The sequence below is a fragment of the Diaphorina citri genome, unplaced genomic scaffold (assembly GCF_000475195.1).
Source record: "Diaphorina citri unplaced genomic scaffold, Diaci psyllid genome assembly version 1.1 scaffold720, whole genome shotgun sequence".
Classification (NCBI taxonomy): domain Eukaryota; kingdom Metazoa; phylum Arthropoda; class Insecta; order Hemiptera; family Psyllidae; genus Diaphorina; species Diaphorina citri.
Genome location: NW_007378153.1, coordinates 35668 through 60732, shown reverse-complemented (window position 1 = coordinate 60732; position 25065 = coordinate 35668). Strand labels below are relative to the sequence as shown.

The following is a 25065-nucleotide window of genomic DNA, read 5'->3' as shown; positions in this document are numbered from 1 at the left end:
TATAGGTTCCCTATACGTAAGGGTAATAGAAAGTAATACAGGGGCCTATTCCATCATCTGTAACTGTATCTTAAGTACCTGATGTGTATTCTATACAATCTTCAGAATACATAATTCTGTTCGTACACTGAATGGAAAGACACGATAAGTGTTAGTTTTGTATTGTACAAGCCTAGATTTAAAGTTTGTACGATTTTCAATTTGTATTTAGAAGCTAACCCGGCCCTGATCGGTTCAAAGCTTTAAAAGTGCCACCTACAATGCTGCTGACCTCTGTCCACAATACTAACTCCCCTGCTTTTTCTGAAATAGTAATAAAATTTAGAGGTTTAAGTTCATAACACACACAAATATTTGGTTAAGGTACGTTACCGAATTCCTTTCTCCTTATTAATTAAATTGCGTGCGGTCAAAATTAGGTGGTCACTTCTGTATAGCATGGCTACAGCTCTATTCCGTAGCATACCTGGCATGCTATTGAATTCTGAATGCGTAATGTGATCCAACTATATTAGTATACCTATGAGTTTGACCTGCTCAAGACCTTGGTCGCTATAGGACCTGGAATGCAGAGGCCTCGGATCGATGCCCTGTGCGGTCAGTGAAATTAACTGCTGATTTTAGGCTCCGATCTTGGATTAAGTATTCATGTAGCCTTGATCTAAGACCTAAAACTGTTAGACAGCGAGAGTTAAGGGACTTTAAAGTCCGCTCACAGTATAAACAAAGTATTCTGTTCTATTTTAAAAAGAAAGTCTTGTATCCAAACCTGTTACCTGAATCACTTTTCTTCTGCCACAAAGAATTACACATTTGAATAATCTCTCCTTGGTCTCATTAATCCAAGGAATCTAAGGCCTACATGGATGTGATATGTACTTCATGTCTGGATCATTTCTCAAACTTACTTCACTGGACTTCTTTACTCCGCTGTATCAAACCTGTTACCTGAATCACTTTTCTTCTGCCACAAAGAATTACACATTTGAATAATCTCTCCTTGGTCTCATTAATCCAAGGAATCCAAGGCCTACATGGATGTGATATGTACTTCATGTCTGGATCATTTCTCTCAAGCTTACTTCACTGGACTTCTTTACTCCGCTGTATTTTTATATCTTTTAAAAGCATTTATTTTTTTCTAGTGTTTGTTTAGAATCCTACGCGTTTTTTACTTTGTTTATTAGTTGGGCAAGATGTAATAAATATACAGATCACACATATCAATTAGATTAGATGTAATGCCTCCAGCCTATTCCATCATCTGTAACTGTATCTTAAGTACCTGATGTGTATTCTATACAATCTTCAGAATACATAATTCTGTTCGTACACTGAATGTAAAGACACGGTAAGAGTTAGTTTAGTATTGTACAAGCCTAGGTAGCCTCCAGCCTAATGGACAACTATCAGATTAACAGAAATGTGTTCTAAATCTCTTTTCGAGTTTGTTTACAATTATTTAGAACTTGTCCAAGCAGGATCTCTCGTAGGTATTAGACCCTCCAGGCAGTCCAGGCTTTCAGTAAAACTCCTGCGGTTTCGTCCTTATTAATAATGGCTGTCCTAGAAGTCCTAGACGTTCATGTGATTTAGGTATTCGTTCATCATTTAGGGAAATTTATGTACAAAAATCATCTAAGCAGGATCTCTCGTAGGTATTAGACCCTCCAGGCAGTCCAGGCTTTCAGTAAAACTCCTGCGGTTTCGTCCTTATTAATAATGGTTGTCCTAGAAGTCCTAGACGTTCATGTGATTTAGGTATTCGTTCATCATTTAGGGAAATTTATGTAAAAAAACCATCTTTACGTCAGTTGCCTGAATCTAATAGATGGCTTCCGTTTCTTTAAAGAGTTCAGAAACGGCATAGCTACAATCTATACTTCAGGAGTTCGTTTCCTATGCTAAGTACATATGCAACCACATGATACCTCTCTCAATTCTCATCTGAATGGCTAAGAGGCAGAGCGGACCAAGTCCAGAAAAAAAGTGTTTTGAGATATATGGAGTCTAAGTTTAGGGGTATTCAAAGTTTAAATGGAAATAGACATTTTGCCTTTGCTCTCATTTCAATGCAACACTAAAGTGAAGTTAGCAACCAATAGATAGATATTTTCGCGTTTCGTCCTTATTAATAATGGCTGCCCTAGAAGTCCTAGACGTTCATGTGATTTAGGTATTCGTTCATCATTTAGGGAAATTTATGTAAGTACAAAAAAATCCTCCTTACGTCAGTTGCCTGAATCTAATAGATGGCTTCCGTTTCTATAAAGAGTTCAGAAACGGCATAGCTACAATCTATACTACAGGAGTTCGTTTCCTATGCTAAGTACATAATATGCAACCACATGATCCCTCTCTCAATTCTCATCTGAATGGCTAAGAGGCTGAGCGGACCAAGTCCAGAAAAAAGTGTTTTGAGATATATGGAGTCTAAATTTAGGGGTATTCAAAGTTTAAATGGAAATAGACATTTTGTCTTTGCTCTCATTTCAATGCAACACTAATGTGAAGTTAGCAACCAATAGCTAGATATTTTCGCGCTCTTTCCAACGATATACAATAGGTAGGTACTCAAAAAGTCGATTTTTGGACTTCGTTGGCTCTGCCTTTTACCGATTCAATTAACCACTCGCATTTCTACTTCTGTTCACAGCAACTCTCCGGCCACGTCTCCCACCATGTCCAATTCGTCCTCGCCGACACCCACCCCACCAGCGCCCCTAGCGTTCAACCACAAAATCACGGGCATCCCCTGTGTGGCCGCGGCTTCCCGCTATACAGCCCCCGTTCACATTGATGTGGGCGGCACGATCTACACCTCGTCACTAGAAACTCTCACAAAGTAAGTCCTCTCTTTGGCTTGTCAAATTTTTATAGGCTCCCCTCCTTTTATAGGTAAAGTTCCCTTTTTGAGTCTTTCCCCTCTTTCGTTTGCCACTTTTTTATAGGCTCTATCTATTAGAAATTTGCTACGATATGTAGGTACGTAGGTACATCTAGTATGAAGTATTTCATTTGGTGAAACGATCTCGATTCTTGAAATATTTTCTTGTAGATATTAAACAAAATATGCTTATAAAGGAAGTCACTGACAATGTCACAATATGTACTCGATAGCTCAAAATGATATAAAAGTTAATAAAGTGCTCAACTCATTGTGAGTGATCGTCCAATAACTTTTTAGATCCAAGTCTTCTACTGAACTTATTTGATCACTGATAGGTTTGGTGCTGTTGTCTCTGAGCAAATCCATATTGATATCACGCAGCGTTATTTCCCTGTAAAACTATCAATACCATCATAATGTGCTCGTACAATAGCAGAAGCAGCAGTTGTTTGAACTTTCCACCAGCATCACCACATTCATCCTGTTCTGGTTATCTATCACCAACATGGTTTCTTCCAACTAGATTTGCAACATGTGAAGTGTGTGTGGACGTGTAATGTAACCATTAAACTTTTTATTGCACTTCCCAACGCCAGTGTTTATTGTTACGACCAGTGCAATGTCTGTTGAAGATGTGGACTCATGTCTTGACACCCTACCGAGAGGAACATATCAATAAGATCAGAACGACTGATAGAAAACTTGGTCTGAGGACTTGCTATAGAGCTTTGGCTATACCTATGTGTGACTTTGCATATGCTGTATCCAGAGGTGTGGATGTGGTATATTAAAGTTGTGTTTTCGATCAGTTAAGTAGCGCTGACCTAAAGTTCACACTGGGTCAATTCGTCTCTTCTTCACACCATTTGGCACGAGGCTGAGTATCCAAAACATCTTTCTTATGAAAGCAGTTAGTAAATCCTTTTTATTGCCTTTTGTCTATTTTACATTTACATGCCATCAAATCTATGTATAATTGTGCAGTATGGCACAGATTGGCACAGTTCTAGAGCCCTCCAAAGGTAGCTAATCCGAAGGTCATAAGGGCAGATTTCAAAGGAACGTTTGAATAGAGGAGTATTAGTAATGGTTCGTACTTGTAGGTACTGTTCTCATATAATGCCAAATGTACACGTCTTGTTAAATAGTCAAGCTTATCACAAAGCAGATTATCATATTACACTATTACAGTTCATTAGACTTGGGGAGAAGCATGTGACTTTGTCACTTGAGCAACAATTAGTATGAACACTCGGTGCTTGGGTCGAACTGCCAAACGGCTACTTTCCTGAAATTATAGTCAAAGGCCTTTCTTGAGACTACAGTCAAATTTATATGAATTTAACTACTATACAAATGCTAGGCATAAAACCATTAGCGACATAAAACTAATAGTAACAACCCCTAGGATTTACACTATTACAGTTCATTAGACTTGGGGAGAAGCATGTGACTTTGTCACTTGAGCAACAATTAGTATGAACACTCGGTGCTTGGGTCAAACTGCCAAACGGCTACTTTCTTGAGATTATAGTCAAAGGCCTTTCTTGAGACTACAGTCAAAGTTATATGAATTTAACTACTATACAAATGCTAGGCATAAAACCACTAGCGACATAAAACTAATAGTCTTGAGATTATAGTCAAAGGCCTTTCTTGAGACTACAGTCAAAGTTATATGAATTTAACTACTATACAAATGCTAGGCATAAAACCATTAGCGACATAAAACTAATAGTAATAACAACCCCTAGGATCCGAAGTTCGCCACATAGACTATACTGAGGTTGGTCGTACGACATGTCTCTCTACTTGGTCTTCCAGCTTGGCATTTCGAACCCTAGGATTCGAAGTTCGCCACATAGACTATACTGAGGTTGGTCGTACGACATGTCTCTCTACTTGGTCTTCCAGCTTGGTATTTCGACGGATGAGGACGTAAATGAGGGAGGGTGTAAAGTTGGGAGAAGCTCTTCAACATTCGTTTCTATACATACATGACCTCCTCGATTTTACTGTTCACATCCAATGTTCGCTCGACAATCATCATCCAATTTAATTCTATTTGGCAGTAAGCACTGTTAAGCAGGCAAGCATTGCCATTCTTCTGGTAAATCTTGTGATATGCTCATTGGCCTGGTAAATAACGAGCTGCTATATTGGCGGAGATTTATCTCTCGGGACTGCATTAATCATATCACTCATGCTATCTGGTGCCCTCCCCCTCAGGTATGCCTAATCTGACGCCTCGCGATATGCCAGTAGAGTAGAATTCCCTGTATTATGCACGTTGTCAATGGTGACAGGGTCGTTTACTGTTAAATGGACCGGGGGGACTGTCTCCAAGAATAATAAAATTCAGCCCGTCTTCACTACAATCCAGGTACACGGCAGTGCGCACCGCCAAGTTCCGGTCTCAGCACGCCAGTCTGTGTATTGTACATGAAATATATCGAAGCATTTCAACCCCTACCATAACTCCGATAAATTTTGACGTATTGTTATTTCTTTACGAACAAGAATACTAGGTGGCTTTAGGCTTTAGCTGGATTACTCTCTATTTTCCCCAGTTTTGGGGGAAAAACTGGTTGTGGGCCCCTTTGAGGAGCCCGGGCTCAGGGCAAAAGGGACCACTTGGAACTCCTTGTGAACCGCCCTGTGTGTTGTACCTTTATGTTGAATAATTTATCTGCCAACTAAATACATACATATACTACCTACCTACTTATAGCTTCAACTACTACTGTAGAATGTGCTGTATCTCCTCCGGTCTTTACAGATCTTCAGGTGAATTAATTTGCTAGATATGATGATAAAGAACAAACATAACCCAACAATTATAAGAGATAAAAATAGTAAAGATGGTATTGTATCATAAAGTTTCAAGTCCTACATTATGAAGACTTCACAAACGTGCTCAGTTTGTTAAAATTAACTCTGACCAAAGCAAACATAATATAAAATTAAGCATAATGGAGGTTCGTACACAACGTTTAGCAATCCTACGGATGATAATAATACCAATGTTGAAATACATCAAATCCGTACAGCGCGAGATGAAAGGTGTAACTCAGGTAGCTACTGGAGCACAGGTGTCGTAATCAACAACTTTATACTGATGGCCAATTAATTGGATACATTACACTGAGAAGCTATAATCAACATACAGCATTGGAGCAGACATATTCGAACAGAATAATATCAGATGCGAACTTTAAAAAGAAAGAGGAAGGAAGACTGGACAAGAGAGTATAGTTCTGTTGTGGATAACCATTCTTAGGCCCGAAAGTAGTTTTGAGGAAGAAAGTGAGGAATTTCGAAGATACAAGTATGCATAATGTGACATCTAGTATCTTTGGTTAGATGCTTTACTAGACCACGATCAAGTTCTACAGGATAATATTTCGTAAGTTATAAAATATATCCACTGTCTTACTGCACGTATTAACAAACTGTAAAACTGTTCAAACATGCCTTCTGAAAAATTGATTTCTTGAATACAATATTACATCCATGCTTCTGTGTCTAAAATAATGGACATCTACCTACTCATATGGATGTTAAAGCATCATCTGTCAAAGCGGCATTAAGTATATCCAGCTGATATATCTCGATCATTAATAATAGAATCCAGAAGTGTGCCTGCTATTAGAAGAGAGATTCCGTCACATACTTGCAAAAATACCTAACTCATAAGGAAGTATATTTCCAATGGGTTTACTCCACATTGAACTCAAGAATGCTTTCGAAATGGCTGATATCCTGGCTGGTTGGTCTAAAATAATGGACATCTACCTACTCATATGGATGTTAAAGCATCATCTGTCAAAGCGGCATTAAGTATATCCAGCTGATATATCTTGATCATTAATAATAGAATCCAGAAGTGTGCCTGCTATTAGAAGAGAGATTCCATCACATACTTGCAAAAATACCTAACTCATAAGGAAGTGTATTTCCAATGGGTTTACTCCACATTGAACTCAAGAATGCTTTCGAAATGGCTGATATCCTGGCTGGTTATTAGGACAGGTTTGGATTTCATCCAAGGCTGGATGTCCCATCTAACTCCAACGCGAAACCTAGACATCCATGCTTCTGTGTCTAAAATAATGGACATCTACCTACTCATATGGATGTTAAAGCATCATCTGTCAAAGCGGCATTAAGTATATATCCAGCTGATAAATCTCGATCATTAATAATAGAATCCAGAAGTGTGCCTGTTATTAGAAGAGAGATTCCATCACATACTTGCAAAAATACCTAACTCATAAGGAAGTGTATTTACTCCACATTGAACTCAAGAATGCTTTCGAAATGGCTGATATTCTGGCTGGTTGTATTAGGACAGGTTTGGATTTCATCCAAGGCTGGATGTCCCATCTAACTCCAACGCGAAACCTAGGTGAACATGAGTATTTACTTCGTTAGACGAATTCTTATTTGAACCAGAAACGTTTGTGAAGACCCACATCCATACAAACATGTCCGGCGGCAAGGCAGAGGATTAAACAGGGCATAAATTGCAAACCTGTTAGGACTGAAAGACTGCACCTCGAAAGACCAGCGCTCATTTTGGACTCAGTCACTCCCCCATGTTTAAATTATAATTTAAATTGATAAAATAAAAAAACTCGTTTTGCGCTACCTCATCCCACAAATACGTAGTTACGAACATCTTGGATCCTCATTCATCATTTTCCCAATAAAGATTTTGAAATTCAAAATACGGTGGTTTGATTGTTCGTATCGTATTTGCAAACGACCGTACATCATAATCAGGATGCCCATAAATCTCGTCGTGCTATAATGCCAATAAGCTCCGTGGTGGTGATATTCAAAACAACACTCCCCGCATATCACAGCAACATTAACAACAACTCCATAGTTTCAGGCAATTTTTTGTTGTTTTTTTCTTGTTCGAAAATTTTCTTCTTCGTCTGCTTTCATGCAAAGACTTTTGATTGGCTTTTAATCTCGTTCGCCCGCGGTTGTTTTCCATATTACTTATCAGTCGGAGGAAGAGGAGAAAAGAAACAAAATTTTATATTAAATTTGCTCCAGGCAGTGTCTTTTTTTTCTTTTTCTTCTTTTACATACAAATTGTTATCATCTCTGGGATCTCTATGAGTTTTCAATTTCTTTAATTTCCTCTATTAGTTTCGAGCAAGTAGTTTTTATTTGCTCTTGCTCCATTTAATTTCTAATACTCGGAGCTGCCTTAATATGAAACAATATCAGAAGGTAGCCTGCTATAGGTACGTACATAAGTACCTTTACCTTGCCTACAAGAGATGGATAGCTAAAGTTGTATTTGAGTTTTATATTTGATTTTTCTTCCGATTTGAGCTTGGAAGGCAGCACAACTTTCAAAAGATCATAAGGAACGAGGTATTTTATGGGTGTGGATCAGTATGGAATTTTAACTTGTGATTTGATAAGGTATTTTTCAGAATCCCGGCTAGCATAATAGGTAGCAAATAGTAGCATAAATAGAGACATTTCTATTTCCAACATACCTATTCCATATTCTGATTCAGTTCCTTCTTGTCTTGCAAGTAGAAAGTAAAACAGTTAAAATGAGAAATGAGATGTTGGAAAATCTTTTGTAACTTCAACTTTGGATCGGAATCTTATTTAACTAATCTAATAATAATAACTATTTTAACTTTTCAAGTTTTCAACTTTTCATAACCTCAACGTTCAGTAGCCAAGCTAACTTGTTACTCAGTAGGTCCCTACCTCCTACCTATTGAAAGTTGTTCGGCAACTTAAACGGAAACTTATGGCTAAATTGAATATAGACATTGACGCCCCCTGCCTCTCTTCTGGAAACTAATCATATTTATTAACCATTCAGCTAGGTATTTTATTAGGCTTCATATGCCTAGGATAAAGTTCGCCCCGGGCAGGAATCGAACCCGCGACCTAGCTCTTACATGCTACCTTCCAACTCAACTGGATTAGGTAGGTTTTTTTTTTAATTTAATGAAGTTCTATTGGATTATTTTTTATAATCGATTACGATTACGATTATCAATAATAATCGATTAATCGATTATCATAATCGATTATTCCCAACACTAAATCTCACTCGCATCAGTATTTTGTTCACATCAGTATTTTGTTCAGAAAATTTCTCTGACCTCCAAAGGGGTGTGGCGCTCACAACAACACTCAACACAAATAAAATCTTACATAGAAAACGCAGGTTCTCGTTTCTCCACAATTTCCATCTCTGAAGTATAAATATCACTTCCAAATTCTTGGCCAGCACCTGAGAGCTATGTCTAACTGATAAGTTCCAATAAGAACGAAACGCGTCTTAGGCTGCTCCCAGGTGTTGGCTAAAAATCACTACCCTAAATTTCAGCTTCCCATCTTTAGCCGTTCAAAAAATATTCAGGGGTCCCCGGACTTTTGAAACACTCTGTATGTACTGACTACTCTCAATACCTACTGATGATATTCAGGGCATTAGGTAAGTAGGTAACTATAACTATGTACTGACTACTCTCAATACCTACTGATGTCATCTTCTTCTTCCCCTATGGTCTATTCCCTTTTGTATTTACATGGAATCCCTTGATAATTTAGGTGAATTGAAAAATTGATTTTAGATCAATGGTAAAAAATAAAGAGGACATATACCTATCTAGACATTTCTATAGGGTATTGGGGTTCATGATAACAAAAAGAGCAACCTGTTTTTTTGTTGGGTGTTAATAATTTTTAAACCTTTTGGTATCACAGCCCAAGCATGGTACCTGTGTTATGCTAGTGCCTCAAAGTTTCAGGATTCAATTTACAAAAGTGCATAAAAATACAGATATCTCTGGATGTAACAAGGCCCACTCATTCTCATGAGAACAATAAGTTACTAAAATCTTTTCTTGTAAATTCTAAACTGTTAAAAAGAAAATAAAAACAGATAAACTATGTTTAAAAATGGTTGTTATGCTAGTGCCTCAAAGTTTCAGGATTCAATTTACAAAAGTGCATAAAAATACAGATATCTCTGGATGTAACAAGGCCCACTCAGGAGTAACCTGTTTTTTTGTTGGGTGTTAATAATTTTTAAACCTTTTGGTATCACAGCCCAAGCATGGTACCTGTGTTATGCTAGTGCCGTTATGCTAGTGCCTCAAAGTTTCAGGATTCAATTTACAAAAGTGCATAAAAATACAGATATCTCTGGATGTAACAAGGCCCACTCATTCTCATGAGAACAATAAGTTACTAAAATCTTTTCTTGTAAATTCTAAACGGTTAAAAAGAAAATAAAAACAGATAAACTATGTTTAAAAATGGTAAAATGTGATACCTACATGTAGGTACTTTTATTGATATCTACATAATAATTACTATAGTAGTTCTGTGAACTGTAGACCTCACTCAGACTCTTTTGTTAATAATACTATAATCTGTTCAGGCGTATGGAGTAGGTAGGTAACAGTTTCACCAATCGATATGAGCATCTCAAATCTTATTATGACCTAATGCTATTAGAGCGATCTGCAGACCAATGTTTACGTTATTTTCAAGTGTTTACTTCACGCCTGCACAATTACCGAGTAACCCAATTTTTGTATCTCAAAGCAATGGTTGATCTCAAAGTACCTGATGCTTGAATATTTTGCGAAATTTCCCATAAAAGTCTGAAACACCTCGAGAATCTTCAGATTACTTACATACTTTGAGATGATCAGTGATTAAAATTAATCAACCAATCAGAATGCAGCATTTTTTGATCGAAGTGTAAAATTCTGCCTTGTGATTGGTTTATTAACTTTGGATACATTACACTGAGAAGCTATAATCAACATACAGCATTGGAGCAGACATATTCGAACAGAATAATATCAGATGCGAACTTTAAAAGAAAGAGGAAGGAAGACTGGACAAGAGAGTATAGTTCTGTTGTGGATAACCATTCTTAGGCCCGAAAGTAGTTTTGAGGAAGAAAGTGAGGAATTTCGAAGATACAAGTATGCATAATGTGACATCTAGTATCTTTGGTTAGATGCTTTACTAGACCACGATCAAGTTCTACAGGATAATATTTCGTAAGTTATAAAATATATCCACTGTCTTACTGCACGTATTAACAAACTGTAAAACTGTTCAAACATGCCTTCTGAAAAATTGATTTCTTGAATACAATATTACATCCATGCTTCTGTGTCTAAAATAATGGACATCTACCTACTCATATGGATGTTAAAGCATCATCTGTCAAAGCGGCATTAAGTATATCCAGCTGATATATCTTGATCATTAATAATAGAATCCAGAAGTGTGCCTGCTATTAGAAGAGAGATTCCATCACATACTTGCAAAAATACCTAACTCATAAGGAAGTGTATTTCCAATGGGTTTACTCCACATTGAACTCAAGAATGCTTTCGAAATGGCTGATATCCTGGCTGGTTGTATTAGGACAGGTTTGGATTTCATCCAAGGCTGGATGTCCCATCTAACTCCAACGCGAAACCTAGATGAACATGAGTATTTACTTCGTTAGACGAATTCTTATTCGAACCAGAAACGTTTGTGAAGACCCACATCCATACAAACATGTCCGGCGGCAAGGCAGAGGATTAAACAGGGCATAAATTGCAAACCTGTTACCTGAATCACTTTTCTTCTGCCACAAAGAATTACACATTTGAATAATCTCTCCTTGGTCTCATTAATCCAAGGAATCTAAGGCCTACATGGATGTGATATGTACTTCATGTCTGGATCATTTCTCAAACTTACTTCACTGGACTTCTTTACTCCGCTGTATTTTTATATCTTTTAAAAGCATTTATTTTTTTCTAGTGTTTGTTTAGAATCCTACGCGTTTTTTACTTTGTTTATTAGTTGGGCAAGATGTAATAAATATACAGATCACACATATCAATTAGATTAGATGTAATGCCTCCAGCCTAATGGACAACTATCAGATTAACAGAAATGTGTTCTAAATCTCTTTTCGAGTTTGTTTACAATTATTTAGAACTTGTCTAAGCAGGATCTCTCGTAGGTATTAGACCCTCCAGGCAGTCCAGGCTTTCAGTAAAACTCCTGCGGTTTCGTCCTTATTAATAATGGCTGTCCTAGAAGTCCTAGACGTTCATGTGATTTAGGTATTCGTTCATCATTTAGGGAAATTTATGTACAAAAATCCTCTTTACGTCAGTTGCCTGAATCTAATAGATGGCTTCCGTTTCTTTAAAGAGTTCAGAAACGGCATAGCTACAATCTATACTTCAGGAGTTCGTTTCCTATGCTAAGTACATATGCAACCACATGATACCTCTCTCAATTCTCATCTGAATGGCTAAGAGGCAGAGCGGACCAAGTCCAGAAAAAAAGTGTTTTGAGATATATGGAGTCTAAGTTTAGGGGTATTCAAAGTTTAAATGGAAATAGACATTTTGCCTTTGCTCTCATTTCAATGCAACACTAAAGTGAAGTTAGCAACCAATAGATAGATATTTTCGCGCTCTTTCCAACGATATACAATAGGTAGGTACTCAAAAAGTCGATTTTTGGACTTCGTTGGCTCTGCCTTTTACCGATTCAATTAACCACTCGCATTTCTACTTCTGTTCACAGCAACTCTCCGGCCACGTCTCCCACCATGTCCAATTCGTCCTCGCCGACACCCACCCCACCAGCGCCCCTAGCGTTCAACCACAAAATCACGGGCATCCCCTGTGTGGCCGCGGCTTCCCGCTATACAGCCCCCGTTCACATTGATGTGGGCGGCACGATCTACACCTCGTCACTAGAAACTCTCACAAAGTAAGTCCTCTCTTTGGCTTGTCAAATTTTTATAGGCTCCCCTCCTTTTATAGGTAAATTTCCTTTTTGAGTCTTTCCCCTTTTTCGTTTGCCACTTCTTTATAGGCTCTATCTATTAGAAATTTGCTACAATATGTAGGTACGTAGGTATATCTAGTATGAAGTATTTCATTTGGTGAAACGATCCCAATTCATGAAATATTTTCTTGTAGATATTAAACAAAATATGCTTATAAAGGAAGTCACTGACAATGTCACAATATGTACTCGATAGCTCAAAATGATATAAAAGTTAATAAAGTGCTCAACTCATTGTGAGTGATCCTACACCTCGTCACTAGAAACTCTCACAAAGTAAGTCCTCTCTTTGGCTTGTCAAATTTTTATAGGCTCCCCTCCTTTTATAGGTAAAGTTCCCTTTTTGAGTCTTTCCCCTCTTTCGTTTGCCACTTTTTTATAGGCTCTATCTATTAGAAATTTGCTACGATATGTAGGTACGTAGGTACATCTAGTATGAAGTATTTCATTTGGTGAAACGATCTCGATTCTTGAAATATTTTCTTGTAGATATTAAACAAAATATTCTTACAAAGGAAGTCACCGACAATGTCACAATAGGTACTCAATAGCTCAAAATGATATAAAAGTTAATAAAGTGCTCAACTCGTCCAATAACTTTTTAGATCCAAGTCTTCTACTGAACTTATTTGATCACTGATAGGTTTGCTGCTGTTGTCTCTGAGCAAATCCATATTGATATCACGCAGCGTCATTTCCCTGTAAAACTATCAATACCATCATAATGTGCTCGTACAATAGCAGCAGCAGTTGTTTGAACTTTCCACCAGCATCACCACATTCATCCTGTTCTGGTTATCTATCACCAACATGGGGATCCAAGTCTTCTACTGAACTTATTTGATCACTGATAGGTTTGGTGCTGTTGTCTCTGAGCAAATCCATATTGATATCACGCAGCGTTATTTCCCTGTAAAACTATCAATACCATCATAATGTGCTCGTACAATAGCAGAAGCAGCAGTTGTTTGAACTTTCCACCAGCATCACCACATTCATCCTGTTCTGGTTATCTATCACCAACATGGTTTCTTCCAACTAGATTTGCAACATGTGAAGTGTGTGTGGACGTGTAATGTAACCATTAAACTTTTTATTGCACTTCCCAACGCCAGTGTTTATTGTTACGATCAGTGCAATGTCTGTTGAAGATGTGGACTCATGTCTTGACACCCTACCGAGAGGAACATATCAATAAGATCAGAACGTCTGATAGAAAACTTGGTCTGAGGACTTGTTATAGAGCTTTGGCTATACCTATGTGTGACTTAGATGTGGACTCATGTCTTGACACCCTACCGAGAGGAACATATCAATAAGATCAGAACGACTGATAGAAAACTTGGTCTGAGGACTTGTTATAGAGCTTTGGCTATACCTATACCTATGTGTGACTTTGCATATGCTGTATCCATAGGTGTGGATATGGTATATTAAAGTTGTGTTTTCAATCAGTTAAGTAGCGCTGACCTAAAGTTCACACTGGGTCAATTCGTCTCTTCTTCACACCATTTGGCACGAGGCGAGGTATCCAAAACATATTCCTTACGAAAGCAGTTAATTCCTTTTTATTGCCTTTTGTCTATTTTACATTTACATGCCATCAAATCTATGTATAATTGTGCAGTATGGCACAGATTGGCACAGTTCTAGAGCCCTCCATAGGTAGCTAATCTGAAGGTCATAAGGGCACATTTCAAAGGAAACGTCTGAATAGAGGGTATTAGTAATGGTTCGTACGTGTAGGTACTGTTCTCATATAATGCCAAATGTACACGTCTTGTTAAATAGTCAAGCTTATCACAAAGCAGATTATCATATTACACTATTACAGTTCATTAGACTTGGGGAGAAGCATGTGACTTTGTCACTTGAGCAACAATTAGTATGAACACTCGGTGCTTGGGTCAAACTGCCAAACGGCTACTTTCTTGAGATTATAGTCAAAGGCCTTTCTTGAGACTACAGTCAAAGTTATATGAATTTAACTACTATACAAATGCTAGGCATAAAACCACTAGCGACATAAAACTAATAGTAACAACCCCTAGGATCCGAAGTTCGCCACATAGACTATACTGAGGTTGGTCGTACGACATGTCTCTCTACTTGGTCTTCCAGCTTGGTATTTCGACGGATGAGGACGTAAATGAGGGAGGGTGTAAAGTTGGGAGAAGCTCTTCAACATTCGTTTCTATACATACATGACCTCCTCGATTTTACTGTTCACATCCAATGTTCGCTCGACAATCATCATCCAATTTAATTCTATTTGGCAGTAAGCACTGTTAAGCAGGCAAGCATTGCCATTCTTCTGGTAAATCTTGTGATATGCTCATTGGCCTGGTAAATAACGAGCTGCTATATTGGCGGAGATTTATCTCTCGGGACTGCATTAATCATATCACTCATGCTATCTGGTGCCCTCCCCCTCAGGTATGCCTAATCTGACGCCTCGCGATATGCCAGTAGAGTAGAATTCCCTGTATTATGCACGTTGTCAATGGTGACAGGGTCGTTTACTGTTAAATGGACCGGGGGGACTGTCTCCAAGAATAATAAAATTCAGCCCGTCTTCACTACAATCCAGGTACACGGCAGTGCGCAACGCCAAGTTCCGGTCTCAGCACGCCAGTCTGTGTATTGTACATGAAATATATCGAAGCATTTCAACCCCTACCATAACTCCGATAAATTTTGACGTATTGTTATTTCTTTACGAACAAGAATACTAGGTGGCTTTAGGCTTTAGCTGGATTACTCTCTATTTTCCCCAGTTTTGAGGGAAAAACTGGTTGTGGGCCCCTTTGAGGAGCCCGGGCTCAGGGCAAAAGGGACCACTTGGAACTCCTTGTGAACTCACGGCAGTGCGCAACGCCAAGTTCCGGTCTCAGCACGCCAGTCTGTGTATTGTACATGAAATATATCGAAGCATTTCAACCCCTACCTCCGATAAATTTTGACGTATTGTTATTTCTTTACGAACAAGAATACTAGGTGGCTTTAGCTGGATTACGTACTCTCTATTTTCCCCATTTTTGGGGGAAAAACTGGTTGTGGGCCCCTTTGAGGAGCCCGGGCTCAACACGGCAGTGCGCAACGCCAAGTTCCGGTCTCAGCACGCCAGTCTGTGTATTGTACATGAAATATATCGAAGCATTTCAACCCCTACCATAACTCCGATAAATTTTGACGTATTGTTATTTCTTTACGAACAAGAATACTAGGTGGCTTTAGGCTTTAGCTGGATTACTCTCTATTTTCCCCATTTTTGGGGGAAAAACTGGTTGTGGGCCCCTTTGAGGAGCCCGGGCTCAGGGCAAAAGGGACCACTTGGAACTCCTTGTGAACCGCCCTGTGTGTTGTACCTTTATGTTGAATAATTTATCTGCCAACTAAATACATACATATACTACCTACCTACTTATAGCTTCAACTACTACTGTAGAATGTGCTGTATCTCCTCCGGTCTTTACAGATCTTCAGGTGAATTAATTTGCTAGATTTATCATCGTCTTTTTGTGTTGAATAAACCAACCAACATACATACCTATACTTTGCATAATCTCAGGTAATACGTGATAAAACTTTGTCATCATTTCATCACTTCGGTTAAGTCGAACGGTACGTCAATATATTTATAGGTTAACCTTTCTAGGTAAAGGTAAACAGTAGGTGAGTGAGAGAGAGGGAGAGTGAGAGGGAGAGAGAGGGAGACGGGAGAAAAAATAGTAGAGATTTTCTGGCATCTCTACGTTTTCTTATGCAATTATGCATAGTCTCTCTCTCTCTCCCTCCCTCTCTCTCTTACACTTGAAGAAAGAAAGAAAAAAAGGAATTTATGTGTATAAGTAGGTACCAGATCTCCTCCGGTCTTTACAGATCTTCAGGTGAATTAATTTGCTAGATTTATCATCGTCTTTTTGTGTTGAATAAACCAACCAACATACCTATACTTTGCATAATCTCAGGTAACTACGTGATAAAACTTTGTCATCGTTTCATCACTTCGGTTTAAGTCGAACGGCACGTCAATATATTTATGGGTTAACCTTTCTAGGTAAAGGTAAAAAACAGTAGGTGAGTGAGTGAGTGAGTGAGTGAGTGAGAGAGAGAGAGAGAGATAGAGAGTGAGAGAGAGGGAGAGGGAGACTATGCATAATTGCATAAGAAAATGGGAGAAAAAATAGTAGAGATGTTCTGGCATCTCTACGTTTTCTTATGCAATTATGCATAGTCTCCCTCTCTCTCTTACACTTGAAGAAAGAAAGAAAAAAAGGAATTTATGTGTATAAGTAGGTACCAACAGATTCAAATTAAAAATGATCTACGCCATTAGTACTTACATAACCACCAGACACTTGGTGTCATTTCTGAGCGGAAGAAGGAAGAAATAATACTCACCAAAGGATAGAATCGGATAGACTGTGGGAGGCAAAGACACCACAGCTGTAGAGACAATGGCAGAGGGAAGAGGGTGTATTAGGGACGAGAACTGGTGGATTTCCTCATGCTGATGACAGCCTCGGGCGTTCTTAGAGCGGGAAATTTATTTTTTCTCTACTTTAATTCAAGTTTTTTCCTCGACAAAGTCCTCAAGCTAAACCATACACCACCACGACGAGTTTTGCTAGACTGGTTGCGGGTAACAAAGTAATTAGCATTTTTTTTATGCTACAAACGCTAGAAACTCCATTAGCTTCTTTCCTCGAGTCTTCGTCTATGTACAGATTTTTATCATGTCTCTTCTTGTGTATCTTTTGGTGACGCGTGTTTGGCGTGGGGAACTTTTACTCCTTTTGGCGACGGGAATTCAGAATATATTCCGAGGAAGTAAAGCTCGAATTAGTCACTTTGCTGACTTTTCCGGATTTATTCGGGTCTCTTTTTGGGCTATCATGTGAGGCTCTCTGCCACCTCGCCTTTTTTTATCTTGAATTTCAACGAGGTCTTTAGTAGTTAGTGGTCCATACGCACCAGGACTGAAAGACTGCACCTCGAAAGACCAGCGCTCATTTTGGACTCAGTCACTCCCCCATGTTTAAATTATAATTTAAATTGATAAATAAAAAAAACTCGTTTGCGCTACCTCATCCCACAAATACGTATAGTTACGAACATCTTGGATCCTCATTCATCATTTTCCCAATAAAGATTTTGAAATTCAAAATACGGTGGTTTGATTGTTCGTATCGTATTTGCAAACGACCGTACATCATAATCAGGATGCCCATAAATCTCGTCGTGCTATAATGCCAATAAGCTCCGTGGTGGTGATATTCAAAACAACACTCCCCGCATATCACAGCAACATTAACAACAACTCCATAGTTTCAGGCAATTTTTTGTTGTTTTTTTCTTGTTCGAAAATTTTCTTCTTCGTCTGCTTTCATGCAAAGACTTTTGATTGGCTTTTAATCTCGTTCGCCCGCGGTTGTTTTCCATATTACTTATCAGTCGGAGGAAGAGGAGAAAAGAAACAAAATTTTATATTAAATTTGCTCCAGGCAGTGTCTTTTTTTTCTTTTTCTTCTTTTACATACAAATTGTTATCATCTCTGGGAGAAAAAGTTTGGCGCGTGCAAGTGTGAGTAATCTGCAAGGCGGAGTGTTCCGTCCCCCCAATTCTGGGGCACGAGGACTGGGGGTTTTTCTGGGGAAATGATGGAATTTTTAAATTTTACAATCTCTGGGAGAAAAAGTTTGGCGCGTGCAAGTGTGAGTAATCTGCAAGGCGGAGTGTTCCGTCCCCCCAATTCTGGGGCACGAGGACAGGGGGTTTTTCTGGGGAAATGATGGAATTTTTAAATTTTACCCAGGTTCTTTAATCCCACGCGAGACGAAAATTCCCTGACAAATGAGCTCCCCATTCACAAGTGAGTTGGGTTTTGAAATCTCGCCTACAGCAACTCTTTTAGTGTTGTTTATTAATACGGGCCAAATTTTACACAGGTTCTTTTTGTTGCTCACTGTACCTACTTTCAGCCGCCCCTATCCACTCTCCCTTTTGACTCTTCAGCGAGTGTGTTAAATTGAATTCTTGGTGAAAATTTCCTCATCTAGCATTAATAGTTATTAAATATTTACTGCAATCTTCTTTAGTACTTATGCTCCTTATGTAGGTACCTATACAATGGATATCTTTTGGATGTAAAGTATTGAACATCGGAAATAGTGAGCATTGCAGTGGGTAACATTGATGAAAAAATAACAAAATCACTTAAAAACTGAGGAGGTATAAATTTAGGTAGCAAAGTAAAACGGCGGTGTTGCCAAACTCCGTAAAACGGCGGTGTTGCCAAACTCCAAATGGATATCTTTTGGATGTAAAGTATTGAACATCGGAAATAGTGAGCATTGCAGTGGGTAACTGAATGGTCTTGATGGTTAATATGAGGAAGAGCGGTCTAGTCGTGTTTGCAGATCGGCGACGAAATTTAAACCCTGATAACGGACGATAAAAGCATGAGTTTAAAGTTTAAAACATAAAAGGAAAAAGGAAAACAGCTCCAACAAGTGAAAAGAAAGCAAGTTACTTTTGTCCATTCTTGAAGCCGGTTTTTACTCATTCTTCCGAACTAGCTTGCTCATCAGATGAACTCTAATTTCTTTTACAAGAAAGTAATTTGATCTGATTGTAAACATGACTCCTAACTGTAAGAATTCAGGAAACTGAATAATCCAGTAGGCAGGCACCTATCAAATAAATAAAATTTCAAAGTCATTCATCTGATGATGCAGAAATTCTTATCTGTATACAGGATAGGACTGGAGATCTACACATATTTTGATGGTGTCAGAAGCAGTCAGGAGCCATTTTTTCGGCTCCTATTCTGACAGAGAACATAGAGCAGTCGATAAGACATTTGATTCTTTCGTAATCAAGAGGACTTTTCAATTTTTTCTTCTTCCTTCTGTCTTCTTCTTCTCCTTCTCCTCCTCTCCTCCTTCTCTACCTCCTCTTCCTCCTTCATGTGTTCTCTGCATCTATAGGGTTCTAGGAGGTTGGCTGCTATAATAGGAATTGAAAAATCATTAAAAAGATCTAAATTTTAAGAACTGCCTGGATGTTGCAGGAATTTTTTTCTCCCAAATAAAATTGTTCTAACATTTTTTTCGGTACATAACCCTGTATGACACCATTCACAGTATCAGAGCAGAAAACATGCTACCATTAAATTGTCGGTCCAGATCTTCTCTAATGGGGGATCCTGATGAGGACCTCAAGTTTCATGGTGCACCACAGATCTGAGATCATCAAACCAGATTAAGCTATTAAAGTTAAACTTTACCGAAATCTACCCTTGTTTGTGCCTGGCTCCTACCCTTGTAACGATTTGAACAATGTAATTTGTCATAGTGATTACATTCCTTATGGACAGTAGTGTTAGATGGCGTACTTTGTCAACTCGTAAAGCTGCCTGAGTTGGATTTTAGACGTTTATTTCCATCTTTACCAACTTATACCAACATACCAACCATGGCATTTCAAGTCTCCAATGTTCTTTCCTTTTTTATGGTCCGTCTCTCACTCTCTCTCTCACTCTCACTCTCACTCTCTCTCTCTCTCTCTCTCTCTCTCTCTCTCTCTCTCTCTTTCTTTCTCTCTTTAACCTCAAACATACTAATCGTCCAATTTTCTACGTCACATTACGACGTGACATGACGTAGCTAGGTAAATAAAATTATCTAACGTCCTATATTTGTGTCACATAATTCGCTCAATGCATCCCGCAGTTTGGTTACTCAATTTGTGTATCGCTCGATATTTCTTGACGATCAACTTGAACCTCGCTCAGCACAAAGTTGAATGCTAAATAAACACGCCGAGAGGTGAGAAGTAAGTCTACAAATTATATGAGAAAAGAAGATCAAAATAAACCGAGTTTCAGGTGGGTTTTAGGTACCTATACGAAGGTAAGTACAGAATACAAAGTAAAGAAAATTAAGAAGAAGTAGGCAAAGGATCCAAAAGGTAGGTACCTACATCAGAATCCATTGCACCGAAACTTGTTTCACAAAGCAATCTCAAATGATGCTAAATAAACACGCCGAGAGGTGAGAAGTAAGTCTACAAATTATATGAGAAAAGAAGATCAAAATAAACCGAGTTTCAGGTGGGTATTAGGTACCCATACGAAGGTAAGTACAGAATACAAAGTAAAGAAAATTAAGAAGAAGTAGGCAAAGGATCCAAACGGTACATCAGAATCCATTGCACCGAAACTTGTTTCACAAAGCAATCTCAAATCACTTTACCGAAAAAAAACAACATTGATGCTTTTTTCTCCTCGAAATAATAAGTGAACCATTATGAAATACAAGATTTCAGATGTCAGATAATCAATTCAGTTCTTCTGGCCCTTCGGCCTCACCAAGCTTAGCCGAAAATCTAAAGAGAACGTCCGATAAATCTTGTTTAAGTAATGAAAAAAATCATTTGGTAATTTAGCATTTAGTGAGTAAGAGTTCTGAAGAGGTTTTATTTCCTTAACGGTTTTCAATTTCCAAAAATAAATTCGGAAGCCTCTTTATGCTCGAAGCAAAGTAAAATAAATTTAGGTCCGCTCTAATGACTCAACTTGAAGAAATAAATAATTTTAATGGATCTATGAAGATCTACAACTTTTACATTTCTGTTGGTTTTGGAAATAAACGTCCAATTGGTATTAAGTTCCTCTTAGGAAGACCATTTCTAATTTACATATTGAGACCATTTATTTATTGAACATTTAGAACAAAATTAGGTTTAATTATTCGACCTGCCGTGTTGCATTTTTATTTGATTTTTATTGCTCCTTCATCAGCATTAGTTCTGCAGTCAAAAGATTGATGGCTGCGGCTGTGTTAATAGGATATTTGGGAAATACATAAGAAGTTTTATTGGAAGATCTAGATCTTTATCCCACTTTTAGAACTTACCTATGCGTGGTTTTATCATTAACTTTGTACCTACTTATGATTTCTATTTTAGGCACCACATTATCAGATATGATGTAGTGGGCTGAATCAGTCTGAATTCTTGTGAATTCAATTACTTGTCCGTTTGTATTGAAATCATTCTGAATTCTGATTGTACGGTCTCGGATTGTTAATCTTTTGACAATCACAAGATTCATTGTTTGACTTGGCTCTCCTAACTCTTTGTTATGATTCTGGTGAGCTTTATCAGATTTGAATAATTGGGAGATGGCAGATAAGACCCCTCAACATGAAGCTATTATGCTTGTAATAAACATTTAAATAATTTTACATTATGAGCAGCTGGAATGATTTTGATTCCAATCTGACCTCTGTCGAGAGGTAACAGTCAATGACTCGTAATCAGCAGTTTGTATCAAATAAGTCATTATTTTGAGCTCTCCCATAAAGACAGCAGGCTGCCTTCCAAAACTTTTCTATCCTTGGGAGAATATTTTTGGATTTTGGCTCCTTTACTGAAGATCCAAATAATCTTGTGAGCCCGAGTACATATCATACTGGCCATTCACGCTCAAGACTGTCTGACACACCCGTCGGAACGTGTGTGGCGGAAAATGCTTCCGACCTAGGTCTGGCAGACGCTCTGAGCGTCAGTGACCGGCAGTATACCTACATATCTACCTAGCTAAATATCTCTTAACTCTCTACTTTCCTATTTTGATTTATTTTTGAGTGAGAATTCCTTCGAAAGGATCCCATAGTTAGGATTCAAATTGCTAATTGCTTGAAGATTCCTCGTTTGCGTGAGGATGGTCTCTATGTTATTTACTACGGCAGATTTTAATAAAATAATTACGTTCAGTAGCTTCTGATTACCAGGCGAGCGTTTTGACCACTTCATCACCGAGGCAGGTGATTTCGTCGTTATTGTCATTAAGACAAAACAGGTGGGGTGTGGATTAGTGAACAACAGGTGCCGCACCCCAAAAATAAGCAGGCACAGTAAATTGCAAAGTATTTGGTACAGCCACAGATTATAGTTATGTTAAAATGTATCAATCAACAATTCAACACCAGACAAGTGGACCGATCTTTATACCATGATTTCTGGATAGTTATAGTTATGTTAAAATGTATCAATCAACAATTCAACACCAGACAAGTGGACCGATCTTTATACCATGATTTCTGGATGGCTTTTGATTCGATCTCATCCTAGACCTCTCAAGCGCAAAGTCGAAGGCTGCTCGAGTGAAGAGAACAACAACAGTGAGGACTGCACCAACAGTCACCGCGGGGAAGGCAAGCTATCGCACCAATACGAATGTATCGCTCTACACATCATGCCTGACCTGGGGGAGAGGATAATGCTTTCCGGTGACCGATGTGTGTTGGACGAGCTATTCCCAGAGACGAACCAAGTCCTCCTGGACGTCCGATCGAATGTCACTTGGAACCAGAACGACAATAGAACCCAGCACGTCATTCGGTTCCCGCTGAATGGTTACTGTAAGATCAACTCCATACAGGCCATTACCAAGCTGCTGAACGCCTCGTTCAAGATCATAGCAAGTAATGGTGGTGGTGTGGAGGGACAGCAGTTCTCGGAGTATTTGTTCGTGAGGAAGCTCCAGTAAGTTTCCCGGAGGGACAGCAAATAGCATACCAAAGAGATTGTCAACCGCTTTTGCCAGAGTGTTCAGTCTCTGAGGCACGTTGCCGTGTCCGTGGTCCAAGTAGACTGCAGGAGTGAAGGGACTTTACAGTCTCATTCTGGCAGTGTAAACAAGGTGTATTCTATTCTACTTACATTTTTCCTATCTTTTTTTTCCCTCCCCCAGGGTATTTTTTTTTTTTTTTTTTTTTTTTTTTAGAAAGCAAAACATCGTGCAGGAAACACATTTTTCTCCATAACTGTATCAAAAAAATATATAAATTATGATGTTCCTTCTTTTCATTATTATTATTATTTCTACTTAAATATTTTTGAGATTAAAAAACGAAATAGGAAAATTTATTATATTTGGGAAGAGGAGAAAGAGAAGAAGGTGAAGGAAGTTTGAAACAAATGAGTTTTAAATTACGTCTCGAGTAGAAAACAGAAGGAGCAAGACTCAAGACTTCCTGAGCTTTGGATCCAACTTCCGGGCTTTCTCTGACTAATATTAAAAGAAAATACAATCGAGAGCATCAGAGGCGTACTTTGACATTCAATACGATGAGAATTATTGCTGAAAAAGGCCAAAAGACTAAGAAAGAGACTGGGAAAAAAGGCCCTGTTACCTACTCAAATTAGGTCACACTTACACATTATCTTTACCTAATTCTTTTTGAATCTCTCAAATGGTGTCCATACACTCATTCTTAATGGCATATCTCTGTTTATCTTCTTTGTCCTTAGTTTTTTTCTACTCTGCGATTATCCTCACCTCCCCATATTTGACTTCCTAATATTAAAAGAAAATACAATCGAGAGCATCAGAGGCGTACTTTGACATTCAATACGATGAGAATTATTGCTGAAAAAGGCCAAAATACTAAGAAAGAGACTGGGAAAAAAGGCCCTGTTACCTACTCAAATTAGGTCACACTTACACATTATCTTTACCTAATTATTTTTGAATCTCTCAAATGGTGTCCATACACTCATTCCTACTGGCATATCTCTGTTTATCTTCTTTGTCCTTAGTTTTTTCTACTCTGCGATTATCCTCACCTCCCCATATGTAGGTAGATTGACTGATTTGACTTCGGCCTGCATATCAGGCACTTGACCACCACTGGGAAGAAAAATTCTTTAGGTCGGTATCTATATGTACCTAATCCAGCAATTTATTTCATTATCTATCGTTTTTTATCTGTCTTTCTTTATGGGGGTAAAACATCAAGCTTGGAAGGCAGCACAAGTTTCAAAAGATCATAAGGAACGAGAAACGCTAGGTATTTTATGGGTGTGGATCAGTATGGAATTTTAACTTGTGATTTGATAAGGTATTTTTCAGAATCCCGGCTAGCATAATAGGTAGCAAATAGTAGCATAAACAAAGACATTTCTATTTCCAACATATTCCATATTCTGATTCAGTTCCTTCTTGTCTTGGGGGTGTGGATTAGTATGGAATTTTAACTTGTGATTTGATAAGGTATTTTTCAGAATCCCGGCTAGCATAATTGGTAGCAAATAGTAGCATAAACAGAGACATTTCTATTTCCAACATATACCTATTCCATATTCTGATTCAGTTCCTTCTTGTCTTGGTACGTGGGCGCATTTTTAGCCCACATACTAGGTACCTACTGAAATCTGGTGACCTTTCCATCAAGAGTATTGAGTGTCCCTAACCCGAAGCTAACCTTTCACTGTTTACTCGCAGACT

At 38.3% G+C, this 25065-nt stretch overlaps 1 protein-coding gene across 1 annotated transcript in view; it reads left to right on the top strand.

The window, feature by feature from the left end:
- The window catches only part of LOC103511486, a 40252-nt gene that overhangs the window by 1641 nt on the left and 13546 nt on the right, over positions 1-25065 (top strand). Inside the window, exons 2-3 of the mRNA XM_017445007.2 lie at positions 2657-2845; positions 12500-12688. Of these exons, the coding sequence (XP_017300496.1) occupies positions 2657-2845; positions 12500-12688 (378 nt within the window). The remainder of the gene's footprint in view (positions 1-2656; positions 2846-12499; positions 12689-25065) is intronic.